Here is a 23,365-nt window from a genome sequence, read left to right on the forward strand (position 1 = left end):
GTCCCCCGGATTCATTTTTTATCTTTTTTCCATTATAGATCCTAGGATGGAGACATTTAGGTCAAGTACTTACTCCATTCAACTTCCAGATCTACAAAATAAGGATAAAGTTAGTTGACTGAGTTTGAGAGATGCTATATGTATCAAGCAAATACAACTGGGAGGAAATCCAAAGATCTATATTTTCCTTAAAATGAAAATCATTTTATCATGTTTTTAAAAACAGAAATTTCCAAGATCATATTTGAAAAGCCTGTTGGTTATGAGCTTAAGCATCACCCACCTCATCTGAACATTTTCATTGTGACTTTGAGAAACATAATGGATATGTTGAACTGATCTTGCATCCGTGGCTCATGCCTATAATCCTGACTGCTCAGGGAGCTGAGAATTGAGAATCTCAGTTTAAAACCAGTCTAAGCAGGAAAGGCCATGAGGTTCTTATCTCCAATTAACCACCCAAAAGCTGGAATTAGAGCTGTGGCTGATGTGGTAGAGCGCTAGCTTTGAGCACAAGAGCTCAGAGACAGTGCCCAGCAGGAAGGCAGGAGAGGGTGAGAAAGGAAAAGAAAGAAGGGAGGGTGGGAGGAGAAAGGCAGGGGGAGGAGGAGGGAGGGGGAAAGGGAGGGGAAGGGAGGGAGAAAGGGAGGGAGGGAGAAAGGGAGGGAGAGGGAGGGAGAGAAGGAAGGAGGAAGGAAGCAAGGAAAGAAAGAAGGAGGGAGGGAGGGAGGGAGGCAGGGAGGGAGGGAGGGAGGGAGGGAGGGAGGGAGGGAGGGAGGGAGGAAGGAAGGAAGGAAGGAAGGAAGGAAGGAAGGAAGGAAGGAAGGAAGGAAGGAAGGAAGGAAGGAAGGAAGGAAGGAAGGAAGGAAGGAAGGAAGGAAAAGAGAGAAAGAAAGAGGGAGTGACAGGAAAGGAGAAAAGAAGAGAGGGAAGGAGGAGGAGGGAAGGAGGGAAGAAAGAAGGGTAGGAGGGAGGGGAAAAGGACTCATGATTAAAGATCACAAAAAAGGATCACACTGAAAAGCATACAGAAAGTTACACTGAATTTTTAAGTAAATTTTAAAATAATGAAAATGTACAAAAAGTAATGTCCATAATAACTTTAAATGCCTTAAATGAAATGAGAAAATGTAGATCCAGTTTAGCAGAATTAAGTAAAGCAAAAGTGTTAGTACATTAGAGGGAAAAAATAATATGAAGAATACAAAAGAGTAGAATGAACAATAGAATAAGATTATAACGAAACAAGAACCATTGTTGTGAGAATGATCTACAAAGCAAAGATTGTCTACTTTGGGGAAAAAAACAACATGATTTACATGATTCTGGTGAGACTGATTAAAATGAAAGAAAACTAAATAAACTATTATTTTAAATAGAAAAAGATATAGTAAAGGTTGAGATTCAAAAGGCATGTTTTCCCCTATGATCTGGAGAAATAACTGATTGCTCCCACCATTTTTCTTCAATATATATTGGATGCTATGGCCAGACTAATCAGATAAGAAAAAAACTGTTACATAAATTGGAAAAGAATATGTGAATTCACCTCTATTCACAAATGTCATGGCCTTTGACTTTAAAGTTATGATGTCCTAAGAATTTCCCCCAAACACCTGTATTTGAAGTAATAAATGAGTTGTCAAGTTGCATCCAACAAGTATCAGTTTCATCTCATTTCTGTTTAAAATGTATCAAAAAATAATGAAATACATAGGAATAAACTTGGGAAGGAAAAACCTAGACACTGACAACTAAAACATACTGCTGAGAGAAGTTAAAGAAGACATAAATAAATGAAGAAATAGCTCACGTTCATGGATGGAAATGCCCAACACTTTTTAATGATAATATTACTAAAAACAATCTACAGAGTAAATGTTAGTACTATCAAATACCAGCTACATTTTTAAGAAATCTAAAAACACATACTAAAGTTCATATGGAATACCATGGGACCTTGAAAAACTAAAGCAAGTTTGTAAAAAAAACAAGGTGTCTGTGCTCAAAGATTATTACAAAAGCACATAATGTTATTCAAGCATAAAAAGAGGATGAAGGCTTTTAATGAGGACAGAAATAAAACTTCTAATATCTGGTCAAATGTTTTTAACATAGTGTCAAGACCATGCAAAGGTGAGAGGACATTCTTTCCAACAAATGGTGCAGGGTACACTGAATAGCCATAGGAAAAGAATGAAGCTGGGTCCTTATCTCACAACACATTTAAAAATTAACTCAAAATGGGTTAAAGAACAAAATATAAGATAAAACATTTTAAGAAAAGAGATAAAACCATAAAAAGTCTTAGAAAAGACAGCAAAAACTTCATGACAATTGATGTGGCTCTGATTTTTTAATATAATATCAAAATCTCAGCAATCGAGCTAAAAAGATAGACTTAAGTAAAATTAAGAACTTTGTACACAAAATATCACCAACAAGTGGGAGAAAAGACAAACACATAATAAGAAACTACCTGTAAATCATATAGAGGCTAAGAAATTGAAATCATGTCAGATGTGTCTCTCCTCTCTGTCTCTCCGTATCTACACACACACACACACACACACAAACACACTAACACACATACATATCCACATAGTCACATATTCTCCTACAACTAGCAGAAGAACCCAACTTTCAAATTGAGCAAAATCCATAAATAGACATTTTTCCTCAAGAACATACAAATGAGAAGTTGGCCACCATCATTAATCACTGGGGACATGAAAATCCAAACAACTCTGATGGCACCTCACACTCATTATGCCGGTGACTAGTAAAAGAAAACAAGGAGGGAAAAGTCAGAACCCCAACACATTGTTGAAGGAAATGTACAAACCATTATGAAAAACAATATTTTCTCAAAAATAAAAATGTGAATTCATAGATGAGGAATCTTGTAAAAGATAATGAAACACAAACATTATCATAACATTCATGCTATGTCATACTTGAGTTTCCTATGACAAATATTAACTAAATCAACTTGCATAAGAAGTATTGTAATTACAACTAAATGACAAGCATAATAATCACAGTTCTGAGTATAAAACAATTATGTATCTGAGAAATTAAATAACTATCTCAAGACAATATAGCTTTGTAAGTAAATAAAAAGCATAGATTAAAATCCAAGATTGTCTGATAAATACAAAAAAGTGGATTCTTTGCTCCCTATCTTGCCTTTAGTAAACTTAATCTCAAATGTTTGGAACAATAGGAAATTTTGAACTACATTTTCTTATTTTCATTATTTTCTACTGAGATTCTGTATACTTTATCTTTTGAATAAATATCAAAAATAAAATTGCCTTCTCATGGCTCAGCGTAGTGCCCTAGCTTCTCGAATACTCTCATGGAAATCTGATTTATATTAAAATTTAATAAGACTAGTAAACTCTGTTAGAAATCATCTCTTTTAATTACAAACTATTGCTTTTATACTCTTGTATTAACCTAGAAAGACTACCATAGCATATACTTACCATGTTCTGAAATTGGATTGTGTACAGAAACCCCAAGGCTTTTCTGGAAATACATGTGTATATACAAATATGTGACCAACTAGATAATTTCTTAACAAATACAAAACATAATGTCTCATATGAAGTTATATATATATATGCATAAATAAAGTATTTTCAAATGATTTGTGGATGTTTATATATAAAAAATGGAAAAATAAACCCTAATCCAACTGTAGGAGTGTATGTATGATATGTCACATAGTGTGAGTTTCAAGGGAAACTGACAGCAAATTTAAAGTTGTTCAGATCCTCTGTTTTGCTTTTTAGAGAAGACATTCACTGTGAGCCTAAAATGGTTAAAAAAAAAATGAGCAGGAGACTAATAGACAGAATAACTGTAGACATAAAAGGAAAATAAACTTCTGGTCTAAAGAAGGACACCACAGGGAGCAACGCATTCTACAATGTATGCATACATGAAAAACATGCACTTGAAAGAATATCTTTCTTCCTTTGGGTGTTTATTCATTTAGAATCAGTAAACCAGATTTTCTCAGTTCTAGGACACACACCACTGATTTACCTTTCACTTTATTTTATTTGTTAAAACATCACTATGGGGCCTGAATGACAAACAATGACCAGAGAAATCCCACTGTGTTATTTTGTTATTATTATTTAGCTCTAATATAAGTGAATAAAAATAATGAGTGGGGCTGGAATAGGAGAAATAACCTTGTGCTTAACAAAGTTGGTTTTTAACACATATACAAAAAGATAACATATAAAAGAGGAGAATAGCCAGTACTTTCACATCATATATTCCATATGTGTATTAGCCACTTAGTACTATTAGTAAAAACAACTCTCAGCTTAATATAAACACTAAAACAATTATTAAAACCCTTATTTTTTATGTAAACCCACAATAAAACATTCATTTTAGCAATCCTTTCTTCGCTATAATAATTTTTACTGTGGCCCAGACCACTTAGTAAAAGTATACATAAATAAATAAGCTTGCCAATACAGTAAATTATATTTTACACATTTCAAAATTCAATTTCCACATACCTTATTATATTGCCTATCAATTATAAAGTTTAAATTCAGTATTTAAGGCGGTTTCATCTCCAAACATGGAAAGAATTCCAAAATGCACTTGCTCACCAGTTTTAACTTTGAAGGGTCTACAACCTTCACAATAGCAATGGTTTTCTCTTTCTCCTTCATCATTTTCTTTGCCTTTAACTTGCAAACAATAACCGGAGAGGTGTGCCCTAAGGTGAACTTTGGCTCTTCCTTGGACTTTAAGACTAATCTGGTCTAGATTGTGATTGACAAAAGCTTGCTCACTGATGTTATTCAGTCTTTTCAAGTTCCAGCTAAGCACCAGAGGTTGTTAATATTTACTCAATCCGCGTCTCTGGAATGGTCTTGAACTATAACAGTTTACTTAGATTGCCAAATGCCACCAGCATTTACAGATACCTGATTGAAAAATACCTATATGTGTTGAGAAAAATGAATTATTGTACATGACCCCATCTCTGAAAGAAAGGGTTAGACTAAGACCAATGGGTGGGATTTATAGAGAGACAGATCTAAACTCAGAGGCTCAACAGTCATTCGTCTGCAGTCTGAGAGGATCAGATCTGTCTCCTCTCCCTTCATATTCCCAAATTCTACACTTCCATGAAATATCTACCTTCTTACATACTGGCATGACAGACAAGGTAGAACCATTAATTTTGCTCTCATATAGGATTGCATTCAAGCCCTCAGTCTAGCACTTGCTTCATAAATCAATCTCAACAAGTAACTGAAATTTTTTTCTAAGCCTCTTTCCTCATCTGTAAAAAAGTTTCCTGGGAAGTTTAGAAGCAATGTTTCTGGAAAAGTGCTTTGCAAAATCTTATTATATAAGTATTGAATACAGGGTAGGCACTATTGTTGTTGTCCTTATCACTGCTACCTTTTATCTATTAAATTAATTCCTGTGTAGAAATTTTCCTGGGAACAATGATTGCCTGCATCAAGAGCACATTTTACAATAATTTGCTTAATGTGCTTAATCGGTTGTATGAGACAATGTGTGAGGTGCTAAGAGTAAAATAATGAACAAGTCACTGCTTTAGAATAGGAAATGGTGACCAAAAAAAATGTGATTCTGAAAATCTCTGATTCTGATGAAGGCAAGCAGTTGATGTGGGTGGGGGAGTAAACCTGGGACAGGTGGAAAACATTGAATTTGGTGACAGAGATTTTATTATTGTTGTAGTTTCTAATAAATCAAAAGCAGATTTTCAAAAAGAACTAAATCTTCTTTTCAGGCTTGTGAATTCTGACTTGTGTATTACAAGCAGTAAAATATATTAGTGTAACACACCCAGGAGATAGGTCTGAGCCTGAAGATGGATTGATATCACCCATAAAATATTTGTAGACATATGAGAAAATCTAGCTGAAGATTGAACATTGGAACACATAGCATTTAGACATCTGTTAGAGGAGGAAAAAGAGAGTAAGATGAATGGAAAAATAAAAGATTATATGATACCTACACAGCATCTCAGATAATGCGTCAAGAATGGAGTAATCACCTACATTAAATGCCAGAGAGACGCCAAGACAAATGACAAAGGAGAATGTTCTACTGGCACTTGAATTATTTGATTTTTAAGACTGGGTGTTAGTAGCTCATGCCTATTATTCTTTCTAGCTACCCAGAAGGCTGAGAATTACAGGATCATGGTTTGAGGCCAGCCCAGGCAGGAATGTGTACAAGACTCTGTATCAAATACAGTCAGTAAAACAGGGCTGAGGACATGACTTAAATGGTAGAGAATAAAAAATCCAAATCAGTCATAAAGTAATAAACTAATCATTAGAGTAATTAACTTAATCAGAAACTTTTTTCTTTCTTATAGATGAAAATGAAAAACTAGGTTATCCAGACACAAATGTGTATACATGTCTTGGAATAAATGAAGACAGCACAGAAGGAAAAAGAGGAAATTTATAAAAGATTTACCTACATCATATTACTTAAGGTTTTTTATAGCATAAGCCAATACCTGTTTAGTTTGGTTGTACCACCAGTGAAGAAAAGTTCACTACCTACCACACTTATTGAAAGCATTCCTCTAAATTAAACAAGTGTTTATTTTTGGCTCCATGAACTAGAAAAATCCTTGTTTCCTATCTCTATTCTGCCAACTCTTCTTACATAAGCTTTTTTCCTCACTTCCTGACTTGTATTGCTCCCTTCACTTGCTGCCATCTTGACTACATTTCATGATGAGATTTCAAAACATAATCGCTTCCTAAACATATCCTCCAATTTTCAATTTAGCATGATTTCTCCATACCATAAGCACCAAAGCAACTCTGACTGACATTTAAAATATATACATTAACCTTCTAAGATATAAATTTAAACCATCTCAAAGATCAATATTTTAACTGCTCTTATCATGTAGAAATAGAACAAGCCATGTTAGATGATTTGCCAGGTTTAGACTTGACCTAAATACCCAGATCCACACCACATCTCTCCCTACTTCCAAAGTTTTCCAGCTGTCATGTCCTGACTTGATACAGCCCACTCAAATGACCAGTAATACAAATTTGTTAGTAGTATATATTTTGTAAAGAGGATCTTCTATAAAAAAAACAACAAATTTCCCCACAGTCATTACCATCTTTTTGTACTGAGTAGGCTTTTCTACAAAGCCTTTAACAAGTAAGGTAGCATAGAGTGGTTATAAATGCTTATAATTCCAGTTAGTCAGGAGCTGGAAATCCGGAGGATTAGGGTTTCAGGCCAACACAAGCCAAAAGAAAAAGAAAAATATTAAGGAGACTCCACCACAACAAATAAGCAGAGCATGTTGGTAAGCTTGTAATGTCCCACTATATGGACAGCAGAACATACAAGATTACAATTTGAGGATGACTTTGGGCAAATGCAAGACCCTACTTCACAAAGCAAAAGGTCGGGGCATAGCTCAAGTGGTAGAATGCTTGCCAGCAAGCCAAAGGCCCCAAATTTAATCCACAGTACTGGCACACAGACACACATGCACACACTCACACACACACACACACACACACAGATAAAATTTGACAAATATTGGTAATGTTTCAATTAGACAAAGACTGTTTCAATATATAATTTCAATGAAGTAAGTACCACATGCAAGGAAGACAAGATGGTAGGAAATTAATATCATTCACTCAAACACAGGAGTTAAAGACTAGTGAAGAAAATATTATCTTCATGCTGTGATATTAGACAAGAAGAAATTAGCACTGATAAAATATTAATGTAGAGAATTGCTTTTTATGTAACTATGCTATTTGAAATTAGAAGAAGAAAAGGAAGAGTTGCCACCTCATTCTTACATAAGTCATACAAAGCACGAGGTGGGTAGGGGGGAGAAGAGAGGAGAGGGGAAGGGTCATTGTGACATTTTGACACGTACATATAATGTGTCTTCATCAAACTTACTCCCTCTATCACTCAGTCATAGAATAATTTCAAGTTTCATTATTTGATTTTCTCGCATGCAAGTCAACTACTTAGATCATATTCATACCCCTTTGGCCTTCCCCCTTCCTAGTACCACATCCCCCAACAGAGCTGAAGGCACTAAATTTAAGATACTCATCTTAACATAGTCCAACCCACTATTAACTAATGAACCATCTGCCTCAAATATTTAAAATACAGTCTTTCCTTAAACACAAATTTACAGAATCACTAAATTAAAAGCTTTCATCAGTTTATGTTCCCTATAAGGTCTTCACCCACAAACAAAAAGCCAACACTAACCATGCAAAATATGTGGAAAGAATTTGTGCACCTTTTAAGAATATTTTCTCTGGTCAACACATGAGCAATGAGAAAGAAACAGCCATCAAACAGAAAATACAATACTACCCCTTTATTGAATAGTATTCTATGAATTTGTGTTCATTTCAACCCAGAAGGCTTTTTATATCCTTTAAATTAGGATGAGGCCAATTGGAATTTTTTTCTATTCATTCTTAAACTCTGGTTAGTGGCTCAAAGATAAATGTATATGTTTTAGTGTTAACATTTCTGTGCTCTGCAAAGATAAAGCCTCTGAATTTGGGGCTTCTTAGTCATGGTGAATTAATCAAAGCTGAGTCACAATCTCATGAAGATGTCTGAACGCATACAATGTTATAAATAGGAATGTGAAAAAGATTGAATTGCTCCTAGAAAATACTATTGAAAATTAGAAATATAATTGGTTGTTTGCTTATCAATATTAGACAGAGTCACAGAGAAATGACAGACAGGCAAGCAGACAGACAGGCAGGCAGACATATACATGCATATATACAAACATAAATATATAAACAACATTATATTCTAATCTACTTACTAATACCATTTGACTTTTTTCAACAAAAAATATTTCCCAATATTAACCTGTTAGCTCGTCTGCTTCAAAAGTGCAGTATAAATTGCCATTTACTAATCAAATGAAATTTATTGATTTTAATTAGCAGATTCTAATATGCATTTTAAGCTTACTGACTTTCCTGAGTGTGGTAACACTTACTGTTCTTTGCATTACCAGAGGAGTGTGTGTTCCTTTCTCTTTAAAAGTTGATTCCATGCTGATTATGTCCTCAATGACATCCTCCACCTACAAAATATAAAATATTTAGAATATTGTAAATACTGATTAAAGTGGATCTTCAGACTGAGATCACAAAGGGGAATGCTAGAAAACTCTAAAAGTTGTTTTGGCTATTTAATTCCAATATTTTTGGCTATGTATATCAAAGCCTAGAATATTTTATCACTAAAAGTGAGATCATCTTGAAACTGTTCTTTTGCTGTTTGCTGCATTTATTTCCAGGAGATAGCTGGGCTACACCCTTGGAAGCAGGACCTGCAAAAATACACTGCTTTCCAGGAACTATTTCATGCCAGAGCCAACTTATCTAGGATGTAGAGCGGTAACTCCTTAAAAATAAATAAAAAAGAATACTTCAATTGACTCTTACAGGTAGATATCTCCATGTCATTGGTTAGGTTGTAGTAGACAAAAATTTAAAACTGAAGGATACTATAAAAGTTTATGTATTTTCTTTTATTTATGTATTTCTTGCTGGTACCAGGGCTTGAACTCAGGGTCTCATACTTTCTGGGCAAGCATTTATCACTTAAAACACATACCCCAGGCCCTGAAGAATATCTTAAGATGTCATGAATATTATCTTCTAAGCAAGACCATTGGCCAACTTGAATCAAATGTTGATTTCCACTAAAACATTGTCCATACATGATTTGTACATAAATCAGAATGCTACTGGTATATTAATTGAACAACTATAAATTTATAAATATTTATTATGGTATTGTGTCACCCAAGAGGATAAAGTTCCTGCCCTCATGGAGCTCAAATTTTTCTGGGGAAATAGACCACAGACAGTATAACCCAGGAACAAAGAGGTTCGTTGCATTTATTATTCATTGACTTACATATTCACCAAATATATACACACAGATTATATTATTGCACAGAAGTTAGTCTTAGGATCTAGACATACAAATAGGAATAAGGTACAGTATTTTCATCAAGAAATTAACAAGCTAGAGAACAAGAAAATGTGTTTACTTCAACATTTGAAATGTAACATGTATCGTGAAAATATCATTATAAGTGCATCTATTGTCAACATGATACAAATACTGACACAAATCTCAGAAATTATCACTTCATCCAGACAGTCACAAGGGAAAGAGTACAAATTTTGTAACAGTGTTTCAGGGTAAGCTGAAATTGTTCAGACAACTGGTAGAGACTGAAAAAAGCTAAGGTAAAGAAGTGATGTAAGAGCCGGCGCCCGGGGAATCATACCTATAATCCTAGATATTCAGGAAAGTGAGATCTGAGGATCACCAGTTCAAAACTAGCCCAGGGCAGGAAACTCCTTGACATTCCTATCTCCAATTAACAACTCAGAAAACCTGGAAATGGTGTTGTGGCTCAAGTGATAGAGCTCTAGCCTTAAGACAAAGCTCAGGGACAGTTCCCAGGCCGAGTTCAAGACCCAGGACCGACAATAAATAAATAAAAAGTGATGTGAGAAGATCAGAGTTATAGGGAACCATTACTGAACTCAGAGTGGCCCAGGGAGGCTAAACCACAAGTCTGGGACAGAGACAGTGGTTAATGAAAAAGGGTCTTGTCACTGCTTAATACCAAATTTAAAACTATTTTCAAAAGATACATATTATGAAATGCTTTCTCGCTTTTTATCTGTGTATCTCTCGCAGAGATCTTTAATATCAAGCCATTCTACATTCCATCATCCAATTTTGAAGCTAAGGAGACTGGCATAGACTTATCCTGTACTACCAAATGATTTGTGAGGAACCTCTTTGAATGACTGAAATGTCCCCTACTATCCCAGAAGGATAAGACTTAAGAGAAAGAAACACTAAAAATGGTGGCTCCATTATGCCCTTATGTTTGGACATTTTAAAATATAAACATTAAGATATTTTTTCAGTTGCGTACGGGGCAGCAAATATCTACACTTCCAGACAGGCTGAACCAAGAGAATTTGTGAACTTGAGCTCAACCTGTCCTAAAAGGTGAGAAGTTAACTCAAAAACAAATACTTTTTGAGAGAATAAGAAAGTATGGGGGCTGGGGATATAGCCTAGTGGCAAGAGTGCCTGCCTCGGATACACGAGGCCCTAGGTTCGATTCCCCAGCACCACATATACAGAAAACGGCCAGAAGCGGCGCTGTGGCTCAAGTGGCAGAGTGCTAGCCTTGAGCGGGAAGAAGCCAGGGACGGTGCTCAGGCCCTGAGTCCAAGGCCCAGGACTGGCCAAAAAAAAAAAAAAAAAAAAAAAGAAAGTATGGGGCTGGGAATATGGCCTAGTGGCAAGAGTGCTTGCCTCGTATACATGAAGCCCTGGGTTCAATTCCCCAACACCACATATATAGAAAACGGCTAGAAGTGGTACTGTGACTCAAGTGGCAGAGTGCTAGCCTTGAGCAAAAAGAAGCCAGGGACAGTGCTCAGGCCCTGAGTTCATGGCCCAGGACTGGTCAAAAAAAAAAAAAAAAAAGTATGTGTGAGAGGTAAAAGGTTGAAAACATGCTCCTAAATAGGTGGTGTAGTATGCATGCTGTCTGTATCTGAAAGACTATCTGCAATTGAAGCTATATAGTAATTAAAATTATTAAAGATAAACCATGGTCAAATTGACACCTATGATATCTGGAAGACAATTCTGCATACATAAATGACAATGACTAAGAAAAACAGAGGGTTTTTGTCTATGGCCCTTGTGCCCCTTGCCAGTAGGAAACAACATGCTTTGAAACTTTCAACTCCTCACTACCATGCAACTAAGTTTTCAATTATTACTATCAGACAGACTAGTAGAAATTGACAAATCCTTTCTATATGTAGACTTATTAAAAGCAAGAGCAAGATATATATCTGACAAATTAAAAACCATTCTGAGAGAAATGCAGAAGATATGTATGTGCTTAATTGTCTTGTATAGTCATACACTTTGAGATTTGGAAACTTGTCCCTTTAAAATCCATCTTCCATGCAAGAAAATGAACTTTGAAAGTAGTGGCAGTACGGCAAAGGACATAGCTCGCAAGATAAACAGAAAGCCCACAGACTGGGAGAAGATCTTTACCAGCCATTCAACAGACAAAGGCCTCATATCTAAAACATATGCAGAACTAAAAAAATTACCTTCCTCCAAAACAAAACCGCAAAGAACCAATAGCCCCCTCATCAAGTGGGATAAAGGCTTAAGAAGAGACTTCTCTCATGAGGAAATGAGAATGGCCAAGAGACATATGAAAAAGTGCTCTACATCACTGATCATAAAAGAAAGGCAAATCAAAACAACATTGAGATTCCATCTCACCCCAGTAAGAATGTCATATATCAAGAAAACTAACAATAACAATTGTTGGAGGAGATGTGGCCAAAAGGAACCCTACTTCATTGTTGGTGGGAATGTAAACTGGTTCAGCCACTCTGGCAAGCAGTATGGAGATTCCTCAGAAGGCTAAATATAGAACTCCCCTATGACCCAGCAGCCCCACTTTTGGGTATTTATCCAAAAGACCACAAACAAAATCACAGTAATGCCACCAGCACAACAATGTTCATTGCAGCGCAATTTGTCATAGCTAGAATCTGGAACCAACCCCAGATGCCCCTCAGTAGACAAATGGATCAGGAAAATGTGGTACATATACACAATGGAATTTTATGCCTCTATCAGAAAGAATGACATAGCCCCATTTGTAAGGAAATGGAAGGACTTGGAAAAAATTATACTAAGTGAAGTGAGCCAAACCCAAAGAAATATGGACTCTATGGTCTCCCTTATAGGGAATAATTAGTACAGGTTTAGGTAAGTCATAGCAGAGGATCACAAGAGCCCAATAGCTATACCCTTATGAATACATAAGATGATGCTAAGTGAAATGAACTCCATGTTATGGAAACGATTGTTATATCACAGTTGTAACTACTTTCAACGTCCCATATGTATCTGTAGCTTCTATTATTGATGATGTTCTTGAATCACCTTCCTGTGGTTGTACCTACACTAACTCTGTAATCTTATCTGAGTATACTGGAAACTGTGTATACTGGTATTAGAACTAGGAAATTGAAAGAGAATACCAAAATTTGAGAGACACAGGGTAAAAAAAGAGAAACAACTACAAAAGCAATACTTGCAAAACTGTTTGGTGTAAGTGAACTGAACACCTCAGGTGGGGAAAGGGGAAGGGGGAGGAGGGAGGGGTGTATGAGGGACAAGGTAACAAACAGTACAAGAAATGTAATCAATGCCTAACGTATAAAACTGTAACCTCTCTGTACATCAGTTTGATAATTTGAAAAAAAATAAAGTAGTGGCAGTAACATAAGTCATATTGGGTATAGCTCCAATATTTGCAGTTGAGATGATTTTTATTCTACATATCTTTTATGCTCTTTACTAAGTGAATAGAGAAGCTGGGTCTGTATGCCAGTTTTTGAAAGCTCCTTACATATCCACTATTGAAAAGTTTAAGTAAATATACAAGTAGAAATCTACATTCTGTTTAGATCTGAGAGTCCTACTATATGATTGTTTTATTTTTATTGAACACCTTCTCTTTTCTAGATAATTATAAAATTTGTTTCTAAAGAATTTTCTTCTATCGTTTGGATTCAAATAATGGGATTTTGAGCACTACTCAAATGGAAAACAGTAGAGAAAGTATAGTTTGCTAAACTGGGATATCACTGCTTTTTCCAAATTCTTGTTGTTTCATGAATCCATTTTTGATGGTTCATTGACATACAAGTCACAATAAAAATAAACTACATAGATATCAACATTCTAATTTATTTGTATCCTCTATTAATTGCTCGTTGTTTAGTAGACAATGGGTAAGAATTTGTGGAAGATAGAAATCAATACATTTAAAGAGCCAACAATGTAGCTCAGTGGTAGAGTATTTCCCTAACAAAGACAAGACCCAGAATTTCAGCACCACCACTGCCAAAATAAATTAATGTAATAAAAGCGAACACAGAAAAAATTCTGACAAAATTCATGAAATATTAAGTACAATAAGATTTATTCTAATGAATATTTTAGAACACAAAAATATTGCTATTTAAATAATTTCTGCCTATTTTGTGGTTAAGATACTAAAATTATGGATAAGTTTTCTAAATACTGAAGTTACTCAAAAAACCTTTACAATTAGAATTTAAACTTGTAAACAGATGTCATTGTTAGTGCAGTACTGTTTGGTAGTACTGTGGCTTAACTTTGCTTGCTTGGCTGGCAGTCTATCCCATGAGTTACACTTCCAGCCCAATTTTATGCTCGTTAGTTTCAGATAAGGCTTTTCCAGCTTTTCTGTTACGACTGGCCTTGAACCATGAAGTCTTCCACTCTTGGCTTCCTAAGGAATTATGATGATAGTCATGAGCCACTAGCACACAGCTTTTAGTGCTTATCTTGATTGTCACTGGTACTTAATTGAAGAGTATTGAAAAATGAATTATCATTTATTATTCATAACAATTAAGATGTTACTTTTGTTAATAGGTATTTGAGATGTTCACTGTAAAACAGTCAACTTCAGTTTTTTTAAGTTACTTTTTTGTTTTTAAGCTACAGCTTTAGAACCAGCCATTAGACATACATGCCATTCCACGCTGCCATTATCTTTCCCCAGAGTTAGTAACTCGGTGTGATGAGTTCCTATGAGGCCAGTATCTCTGTCTGGACTTGTGTGTCCATACTGTGTCAAAAGCACACAGCTTGGTGATGGAGGGTGGGAATGCCTGAGACTCTGGCTGATGATCTGGTGGTCAAGGGTCATAAAGGGTGGTCCTAGCCGCTGCTGGGCCTTCTGCAGTTGAGGTTTCGTGGAACTCTCCAGGTATGCTGGAACCTACAGAATCAGAACCAACAAATACATTGTGAAGAATCATTGAATTTATCAGTCTCTTTCCAGTCTCCTTCAATAACCACATAGTAACAGCTACCATTTTTTCACATTAGCGTCTATATTTCTATCTTTATGCACACTTAAAATGAAAGAAAAAGGCCATTAAAACATCTTCAATTTTATCCAGCTCTTTTGTTTTGCTTTGTTTTTTGAACTCAGGCACTGAGTTCAAGCCAGGGCCCGTCCCTGGCTTATTTTTGCTCAAAGCTAGCACTCTTAACACTTGAGCTACAGCACCACTTCTGGCTTTTTTCTGTATATATGGTGCTGGGGAATCCAACCCAGGGATTCATGAATACAAGACGAGCACTTTTACCACTCAGCCATATTCCAAGCCCTATCCAGCTCTTAAGAGCAAATAGCACTACCAATTAGAAAATAATATATAAGCAAAAACATTTTTGTGTGGGTCTTAGAAAATGAAAGTTTAAAATAAGGAAAATGTAGTAGAAAACAATAATTTGAGTGGTATTTATGTAATACATATTTCTTAGATTATGTTATATCACATGTAAATATTCTGTGAAACATAATTTAAAATCAAGAATATTCAAAATTACAAGAGTGAATACATGAGGGTTACATACTAGATATTAACTGTGATGTTCTAGGAGTGGGACAAATCTAGCCAATTTTTTCCAACTTTTCAGTATTTTCCCAATTCTGTACTAGCTCCAGTTTTATTATGTAAAAATATTGTACATTACAAAAATATAAAAAATATTAAACTATAAAAATATTCGACATTATAACTAAATTGGTGGTGGCTTGGTTTTGGGGGTTTGGTGTTTTTATTTTATTTTATTGTAAAGGTGAGGGCTTACAGTTACATAAGTTAGGTAATGAGGACATTTCCTTTTGAACAGTGTCACTCACTCCTCATTCTCTCCCAGTTTTTCCTCTCCTGACCCCCACCCCCCCAAGTTGTATAGTTCATTTCCAATGTAGTATCCAGTGACTATCACTAATGAATTGGTTCACCCTTTGTCCCACCATTGCTGTGCTCCCCTTCCACTCTCCAAATCAGATAAATGTGTGTGTGTCTGTGTGTGTGTGTGTCTGTGTGTGTGTATGACATGGTGGGTTTTTATTGTGAATTGACAGATGGAAATTCCTTTGGCATTGCCAAGTAAACAGCTGTCCCACATTCTGAATACCTTCAACAAAACATGCCATTAAAATTCTGAGCATCTTCAGTCTAGCTATCATAGTTAATGTTAACCCATCATTTGTGAAAGGGCAATTTTGAGCATCTCGCTTTCCCTTTAAAAGCTTATGAATGCAGTATTGCCTGCCAGTTGACTATATTTACTAAGCTATGATGTAGCTTCTAGTACATTTACTCAAGTGGCCCATATATAAACCTACTTAATATTTCCCCCATGTTAAACAACAGCAAAGATTGCTGTACAGTGCTTATTTGTCTTTTTATTTCAGTTACACAAATTACTCCTTAAATCCCTTAACATGCATTAGCTCAGATAAATAGCCTTTACAAAGTCTTTTGCATTTAAATTAGCTGGTTTGGGGTACAATATTGTAGTAGTTACTTTAGTTTAATTCTGTTACACTGACATTTTCAGCATTATTTTAATTGTACTACCATAAAATAATTTTTCAGTCATATAAAAAAGATTAAGATTGGTAATAAAGATTACACATATTACTAATTATATTACTAGGAGCTTTAAAGTTGTAAAATAACGTTTCATTAAATTGCTGCTGATAATTTTTTAAGGGTAGCTATTTAGATTATCGTACAGTTTTAAGTTAATCCCTCTAAATCTGTGTACATTTACAAAACATACATTATAAATCACATTTTCAGTTTCACAAGGGTAGTAATCATGCAGTATGGAACTATGAACTAAAGAACAATGCATACTGACAAACAAAATATCTCATGTCTGAAAGAAAGCATGCTGAATAAGAATTTATATTTTCACTCTTCATCCATTAACTTCTGAGAGCATCTACTACTTTTCTCTAGTGTTACATTAAGAGTTCAAGAGAAGTTATACATGTGAGCCCTGGATTCTAGGAGTTTCTAATCTATTAGGTAGTATTACGGGCAATCATCACGCTAGCAATACAGGCAACAACAGAAGCATGTGTCATTTTATTTAATCTTTAAGCACAGGACATCATCTATGGTCATAAAAAAAATTAAAGAGCCCATTTAAAAGCCAAAGCACAATCTGAAGACACAGAGACATAATCACAATCAAGATCCAGTATGGCAGGCACATTTAGACTTATCAGACTGGATTAAAACAACTGTAGTTATTATGCCAGGGGTGCCGATAGAATAGATCACATAAAAGAACAGAAGGGCAAATGGAAACAGAGCAATGTAAATTCCATTGAAGAATAAAAAAGATGTGCTAGAGATCAAAATCACTGCAACAGAAATGAGGAACTACTTTCATATTTATTAATAGACAGGACACACTGAATTAAGACTGAGTCTGAGAACTCCTTATTAGGAAAGTAAAAACAAAAAAATACAAGGAAAAATAAAAGACTATTAAACCAGAATACTTATGTATGTGGAATAGCTACAAAAAGTTTAACATTTATGTAATGAAAATACCAGAGGATTACAAAGCAAGAAATAAATGAAAATAATGACAATTTCTCAAAACAATTGTCAGACATCAAAGCATGGACCCAGAAACCTCAGAAACCATCAAAGAGTATGAAAAGAATGGGAGAACAAGTAAAAGAAGGGGAAAAAAAGGAAATGAATAAGCAAATTTTCATGCCTAGTGATATCATATTCAAATTACAAAAAGTCAAAGAAAAATTTCATTTCACTTGTAAAAGAGCCAAGATAAGAATTATGTCTGACTTTTTTCAGAAAACATGCACATAATAAGGAAATGGAGTGAAATACTTAAAAATATGAGGAGACAGGAAAGAGTATCTGGAATATTGTACTCTGTGAAATTTTTTGCCAAAAGTGAACAACAATTAGGATATTTTTTATTAATTAAGTAATTTATTTATTTGTTGGTTGGTTGGTCGTGGGTCTTGAACACCGGACCTGGGTGCTATCCCTGAGCTCTTCAGCTCAAGGCTATTACTCTACCACTTGAGCCATAGCACCACTTTTGCTTTTCTGGTGCTTAATTGGAGACAAAAATCTCACGGTTTCATACGTAAAGCAGTGGGTACATTTCTTGACAATTTGTTACCTCCTCCCTCATTTCCCCCTTCCCTCCTTCCCTTTTCCCTCTCCCCCAATGAGTTGTTCAGTTGGTTTACACCAAATGGTTTTGTAAGTATTTTTTTTGGAGTCATTTGTCTTTTTATCCTTTATCTCTCGATTTTGATATTCTGTTTCCCTTCCCTAGTTCTAACACCAGTATATACAGTAACCCCTCTGTACATCACTTTGACAAATAAGTAATAATTAAAAAAAAGTTTTAGGGATGGATGAGAGGTGATGGTTGTAAAACTGAGATTACATTTAAAACATTAAAGATAGCAAATTTTATGTAATGAATGTATATATAGTTTTTCACAATAAAAATTCAAATTCCAGTGATGAATCAAAACAAAAAAAAATCTCACAGACTTTCCTGCTAGGGCTGGATTTGAACGGCAATCCTCAGATCTCAGCCTCCTGAGTAGCTAGGTAGCTAGGATTAGAGGCTTGCCTGGCTAGGATATTTTTAAGTGCTTCAAATATTTTGTTCCATTCAACTCACCCATGCAAATAAATGTTCAAAGAAGTTGTTTAGCATAATAGTAAATAATACAAATAAAAACCTCAGACCTACATAAAGAAAAGCATTAGAGAATTCATAAGAGAAGGCATAATTACTTTTTAAAGTTTTCTTAGTTTTAATTGATACAACACAACATTTGTTACAAAATCATAGCAATATGATATTTATTAATTTTGTTTAGACAGGCATACATAAGTGTATGTTTATATACATGTGTGTGCATGCACGCACGTGTGTGTATATGTAGGCTTATGTATACCTATGAATAAGTAAATGTAAGCAATTTGATACAAGGACAAGAAGTAGAATCTGGGATTACTTTGTTATTATAAGGCATTCCCATTACCTATAAGTTGATAAAATGTTATTTAACGGTAGGTTTACAGTAGTTGTCAAAAAATGAGCCCAGTTACCTACTTTACATCTTTCACAAAAAAAAAAACTCAAAATGCATCAAAGACCTATATGATAAATATAAAACCTTCTAGAAGATAACATAGGAGAATAGCTAGATGACCTTACTCATGTTGCCAACTCCCTAGACATTAAAAAAAATGTAATAAGCTGCATTTCTTTAAAATTAAAATTTCCTGCTTGGTACTAATAAAAAGTCCTATCAGGCAAAAATATTTGAAAAAGATATACAGAATAATGAAATATTCAACATATTGAAAGAAAAGCCAAGTTCAACAATAAAAAGAAAATAACATCACTGAAAAATTAGCCAAAGATATCAGATCAGATATCAGATCAGGAAAGATACCCAGTTGACAAATAAGCAAACACAAAGATGCTCCATGGCACATGTTATTATGGAAATGAACATTAAAGCAAGAGGTTACTATCGTTAGAATACTAAAATTCAAAACATTAACAAGGTCAAATGCTGGCAAGTCTATAAAACAATGGAGATTTTTATTCTTAGTTGGTAGGAATAAGAAACCATACTGCCGGGCTGGGAATATGGCCTAGTGGCAAGAGTGCTTGCCTTGTATACATGAAGACGGGTTCAATTCCCCAGCACCACATATATAGAAATCAGCCAGAAGTGGCACTGTGGCTCAAGTGTCAGAGTGCTAGCCTTGAGTAAAACGAAGCCAGGGACAGCTCAGGCCCTGAGGTAAGCTCCAGGGATGGCAAAAAAGAAAAAGAAAAAGAAAAAAGAAACCATACTGCTTTTTGGAAGCTAAGCTCATTTTCCAAAATCCTTACTAGCTCCTTTCCATTCATTGTATGAAGGAGTTACACTACCTTTAATAAAAAACTGGAACCCTCGGGTTACATTGTACAAGATATGAGCTTTTTTAAACTTGTGACAAGGGGCAGAAGAGACACCATGCTTCCTGAAAGCAAAACTCATTTATGTTTTCATAACATTTAAAGCTGATCATTCCTGGCAGTCCTGTCTCTACCCAGTATCTCCTTGTGCTTGTCACCTTGCAGTTGAATTCTGTGCCCATATTCTGGATGTTCAATTCCAGGACCACTGCAGGAAGATTTCTTAAACACATTTACCAATGTCCTTGGAAAAAAAAAATTCAGCTTAGACCCATTAGGAGAACCAGAGGCAAGATGCTTACTGAGCAAATAAATGTACCTAAAAATAACTAGAATCACAGACAAAAGCCCAACAAGTTACAGGGAAATGTTATCAGGAAGAATTTTTTAAAAGCCATTTCCAATTTAAAGGAAACATTAGAGAATATCCCCCAGACTACAAAGTACATGCATCTGCAATTTTATTTTCTTTTCCCTTTTTCTATTTCTGTTTGGAGAGTAATCAAAGTAGAAATTCTTGAGAACTTGTGCATGGGAATGTCACATATGATTTTGATTATGACAGTTGAAGCAACACTAAAGACGATTCTCAGAGCATATAGGTTTTAAATTCCAGAGTCTAGGTCACTCTCAGAGGGTGATATACAGTTCACAAAAGATTTAGTTAGAAAGTAATTAAAATCAAATAAATACTACCTAGTGACATATAGTATTTGCATTTGGACCTAAAATCCCTTGGTAGGCAGAAGAGCTATAGATTAGTGCAGAGTAGACAATCAGTGCAGGCTGGAAGGGTTCTCTGAGACCTTACATGGAAGGATATGCACCTTTTTATACAGTAGTATTCAAATTGTTCTCCAAGATGAGTACTTTCCTCCTTTAATGTACTCTCCAATATTCTATAAAATGCAGATCTTAAATGAGCTTTATAGCATACTAGGTGAATAGCAAAGAGAATAAATGTTATAAGCAAGCAAAAGAAAATGAGTAGTTATACCAAAAGAAGAAAAACACTAACCTTGAAGAACTCCACTAACCACATGATTTTGTGTTCCATGACTGTCTACTTGTATCATACCAAATATTTCTATACATCATATGTGTTTTTATATAGTTCACATGTAAGTGGACATATTTGTTATAGCTTTTTAAAAAGTGTTATCTTTTTTAGAGACAAAACCTGGTATAATGGTAACAGCTCTCAGCTAATTCTTTCAACATTCATTCAGCAAACATTTAATGAGAGCTTGCTTTTCATTAAAGTCAGTCCCAAAGGGAAAGTGATTCCTCTCTAGAAAGCAAGGTTGTGACCCCCGTGTCACTATCCATATAAGAGACCACTTGTCTAAACGGAGGGCAAAGAAGCTGGGAGGAGATGAATCAACTGCTTGGTACTGGTCTTTAGACACTTAATGCTAAAAATCATAGCAAACATTACAAAGTAATTGTCTCGATCATCAGTTGGAAAGTCTTTAGACCTCAGTAGGAAAATGAATACAACATCTTCAGCCACATATTTAGCTAATATAGCAAATACATTCCTTGATGATAGTAAATAAATCACACACACACACGTGTGTGTATGTGTGTATATGTGTGTGCCTTCATACATATTAGACAGCATAATAGCCAATCCTACTCACTATGATGTGACAGCTCTTATTTAATTTGTCAATTTTATACTAAACTTGAAATTAATAAATGAAGTAAAAAAAATTGGACTTCACAAGTGAGTAATAGGTAACTATTAATTATGTTCCTGATACCAGAGGTGTATAAAAGGAAATCTATTTTGGGGGTTTATGAATCTACTACCTCCTAGGTAACAACTCATAAAAGCCTCATGACATTTGTTAATATTCTGCAGTAAAGATTAATAACTCATTTCTTCAAATTTTACTTTCCTCACAGAAGTCTGTGGATATGATATACCCATAAATCTCATCTTGACTAAACCTAAAATTATACAGTCGAGCTTGTCTGATTGAGATATAACTGCTGAACTAAAGTAGGACTCAGTTCATCAAAAGTTTTACTTAGATTTCTGAATAACTGTCAGTGTATTTCAGTTGAGTATTATATAATCCAAAGCTATTTAAGGGATAATGATATAAAATGTGATTGTAACATATTTCTTCAGTCTCAATCATTTGAATTTGGATAATTCCAGTAGTATGTCTTTAAGGAGAGGTCCACACTTAAAATACTTTAGAAAGACATGGATATTATTAAGCAGAGCTTTCCTAATTCAGTTCCACTCTAGTGATAAAAAATTTTTGCATCTGATGAGGAATTGCATTAAGTTTATAAAATCTAATGCTTCTCTTACAACTCTTTTAGCTCCATTCATGTATGCCTATCCATTTGTTTACATTAGTTTCTTGATACCACTGTGCATCATGGAAAAGAAAGCAAACAAATGTGTTTTATTTAATCTGACCTCGTTTTTAATATATGTGTATTTGAATTTGTTCATCCATTAACAAAAATAATCACATCATATATTCATTTATCTGTACACTATAGTCAACTGGCCACATCAATAACTGAAAAACATCCTGAATACTTAAGCCATGCATCTTTGAAATATATGTGGCATATATTTGAAAGACTTGTAGTTCTATATATATTTTTGAGTGTGGGGAAAGGAATCTGGGGTTCCCTACATATTTCCTAGGCAGATGCCTTACCGCTCAGCAAATATCCCCAGTCAAGTTACATAAATAACTTGTATCACTACTATACATCAGGTTTTATGCTACTATAATAGGTTCTGGGGATATAATGATAACAAAACAGACATAACACATTCTTCAAAGAATTCACAGTCTATTAAGGGAGATCAATATTTAAACATATAATTATAATACAATGTGACAAGTCTTATGAAAGTAAAATGTTTCATAAAATCAAGCAGAATGACCTAGATAAAATATGAACAAGACACTCTAATAAAAGTAAGTTTCTGCCATCAATTTCACTGATTCATTCTTTTTAACAAATTCATGCTTGACTATGTATGCTAGGAATATAATGGGTCACAATGGTTACCAAGTCAAATATGGGGCTGCTCTTCATGTAGCTTATGGCAGGTAGAAAAGACAAGTTTTGATCCAAGAATCATACAAATGATTATATATTTTCAAGTCTCTCTGGTGATAAGACAGGGACATAAACATAACTGAACATGTAGGAAAAGGAAAATTTCAGAAGGAGGAGTTCCCTGAGGAAGATAGGAGAGCTACATCTGCTGAATTAATATAAAGTAACTAAAGGAAGAATAGGAGAAAGCTTGTCAATGAGATGGGGTATCATGTATAGG

The 23,365-nt window shown here is 34.8% G+C and overlaps 1 protein-coding gene across 4 annotated transcripts in view; it reads right to left on the reverse strand.

Moving 5' to 3' along the window:
* Tfec (transcription factor EC) overlaps positions 1 to 23,365 on the reverse strand; it is a 53,261-nt gene that overhangs the window by 12,946 nt on the left and 16,950 nt on the right. For 2 of the 4 annotated variants that reach the window (XM_048340098.1, XM_048340099.1), the window contains exons 2-3: positions 14,723 to 14,974; positions 9,071 to 9,157 (exon numbers count right to left, since the gene is read on the reverse strand). In XM_048340098.1, the coding sequence (XP_048196055.1) occupies positions 9,071 to 9,157; positions 14,723 to 14,902 (267 nt within the window). In that variant the 5' untranslated portion in view covers positions 14,903 to 14,974. Of the gene's footprint in view, positions 1 to 4,643; positions 4,770 to 9,070; positions 9,158 to 14,722; positions 14,975 to 23,365 lie in introns of those variants that run through there. The other 2 variants (XM_048340101.1, XM_048340100.1) reach the window with 1 other exon arrangement.

This window comes from Perognathus longimembris, chromosome 2, assembly GCF_023159225.1.
Source record: "Perognathus longimembris pacificus isolate PPM17 chromosome 2, ASM2315922v1, whole genome shotgun sequence".
Lineage (NCBI taxonomy): Eukaryota > Metazoa > Chordata > Mammalia > Rodentia > Heteromyidae > Perognathus > Perognathus longimembris.